Source organism: Sinocyclocheilus anshuiensis, unplaced genomic scaffold, assembly GCF_001515605.1.
Source record: "Sinocyclocheilus anshuiensis isolate Anshui unplaced genomic scaffold, SAMN03320099.WGS_v1.1 scaffold1372, whole genome shotgun sequence".
Classification (NCBI taxonomy): domain Eukaryota; kingdom Metazoa; phylum Chordata; class Actinopteri; order Cypriniformes; family Cyprinidae; genus Sinocyclocheilus; species Sinocyclocheilus anshuiensis.
The window spans coordinates 485,836-487,167 of record NW_015546103.1 but is presented as its reverse complement, the minus strand read 5'-3'; the positions used below and the strand labels follow the sequence as shown (position 1 = coordinate 487,167).

At 36.6% G+C, this 1,332-nt stretch overlaps 1 protein-coding gene across 1 annotated transcript in view; it reads left to right on the top strand.

The window, feature by feature from the left end:
• The window catches only part of LOC107700589 (tropomodulin-2-like), a 39,812-nt gene that overhangs the window by 30,246 nt on the left and 8,234 nt on the right, over positions 1-1,332 (top strand). The window contains exons 7-8 of the mRNA XM_016502308.1: positions 374-481; positions 966-1,109. Coding sequence (XP_016357794.1) covers positions 374-481; positions 966-1,109 — 252 coding nt within the window. The remainder of the gene's footprint in view (positions 1-373; positions 482-965; positions 1,110-1,332) is intronic.

The window sequence follows — 1,332 nt, the reverse complement described above, 5'->3', positions numbered from 1 at the left end:
TATATATATATATATATATATACATATAAGCTGCTTAAAAAAACTCTTCAATATCTGCTATGAAATTACTGAAATTATTGAGTAAACAGACATACAGTACAAACCAGAACTAGAATACATTTTTTTTTCCTGAACGCTCCCAACCCACCATTTTTACTTTTAAATGTTTAAATTATTTTTAAATTATTTCGGATATCTGTTTTTGTCTCTCACTGAGAGCTATGTTAATTCTTAAAAATTCATATGACCTAAAATGGAGGCTATGTCATAAAATCAGGATGAAGACCATGGCAATGAATTTAGTGACATGAAGGAGCTGTTTAATTGTCCAACAACAAATCTGTTTTTAATGTTTCCTTCTCTTTACTTCTAGAACATTCCAATCCCGACTCTAAAGGACTTTGCAAAAGCCATGGAGAGGAACACTCATGTGAAGAAGTTCAGTCTGGCTGCCACCAGAAGCAATGACCCTGTTGCCATGGTGAGGGACATGATTCACTTCAGATGTCTGTGTGTTCGGGGTTGAGATTGAACAAATGCAGTCTTTAGGGATGACCCTCCATATTTTGTGCTTTTTGTGTCAAAAAAAAAAAAGAGAAATTAATCTCTTGAAACGCTTGAATCATGCACCTACAGTGAACTGATTCTTACATGTTAAGTACTTTGATTGCATGCTGTTTTTGTTAAGTGTTTTCCAAGCTGAATGTCTGCTGTTTTTCCATCATTGCTGGTGGTTTCAAATAGGCAGCATTTGTTAAACCTCTGAAAATTGTTGCATAAGCAGTTTTAAATATATTCCACTCTAAATAATAGATTATACTGTCATTACTGATTACTGGTGATTTGTCATTGTCAAGTAGGTTGCCTGTCTTCACTAAAAGTGAAAAGCTAAGATAAACATGGAAGAGATCCGGCTCCCTTGACACCTTGTTAAAGCTATGTGTGTTTCTCTGTGTTCACTGCAGGCCTTCTCAGACATGCTACGAGAGAATAAGACACTAAAAAGTTTGAATCTGGAGTCTAATTTTATCACAGGCACAGGAGTTCAGGCTCTGGTAGAAGCTCTGCGGGACAATGACACGCTAACAGAGATCAAGATTGACAACCAGGTACAGCACACAAATTCAACCACATGCTGTTCTAAAACAACAAGCTTTTTTTTTTTACTTTGTAGACTGTCACAGACTGGTGGTACCAGTGTGGTCTGCTCTGGTGGTGATAGTTTAGGTGATTATAACTTTGACACACCACTCGCATCCAGTGTGACTGTAGGTTGTTGCATATCAACTTGCCACATTAATCTCTGATGCTGCTAATAAGTTATTATTGTCA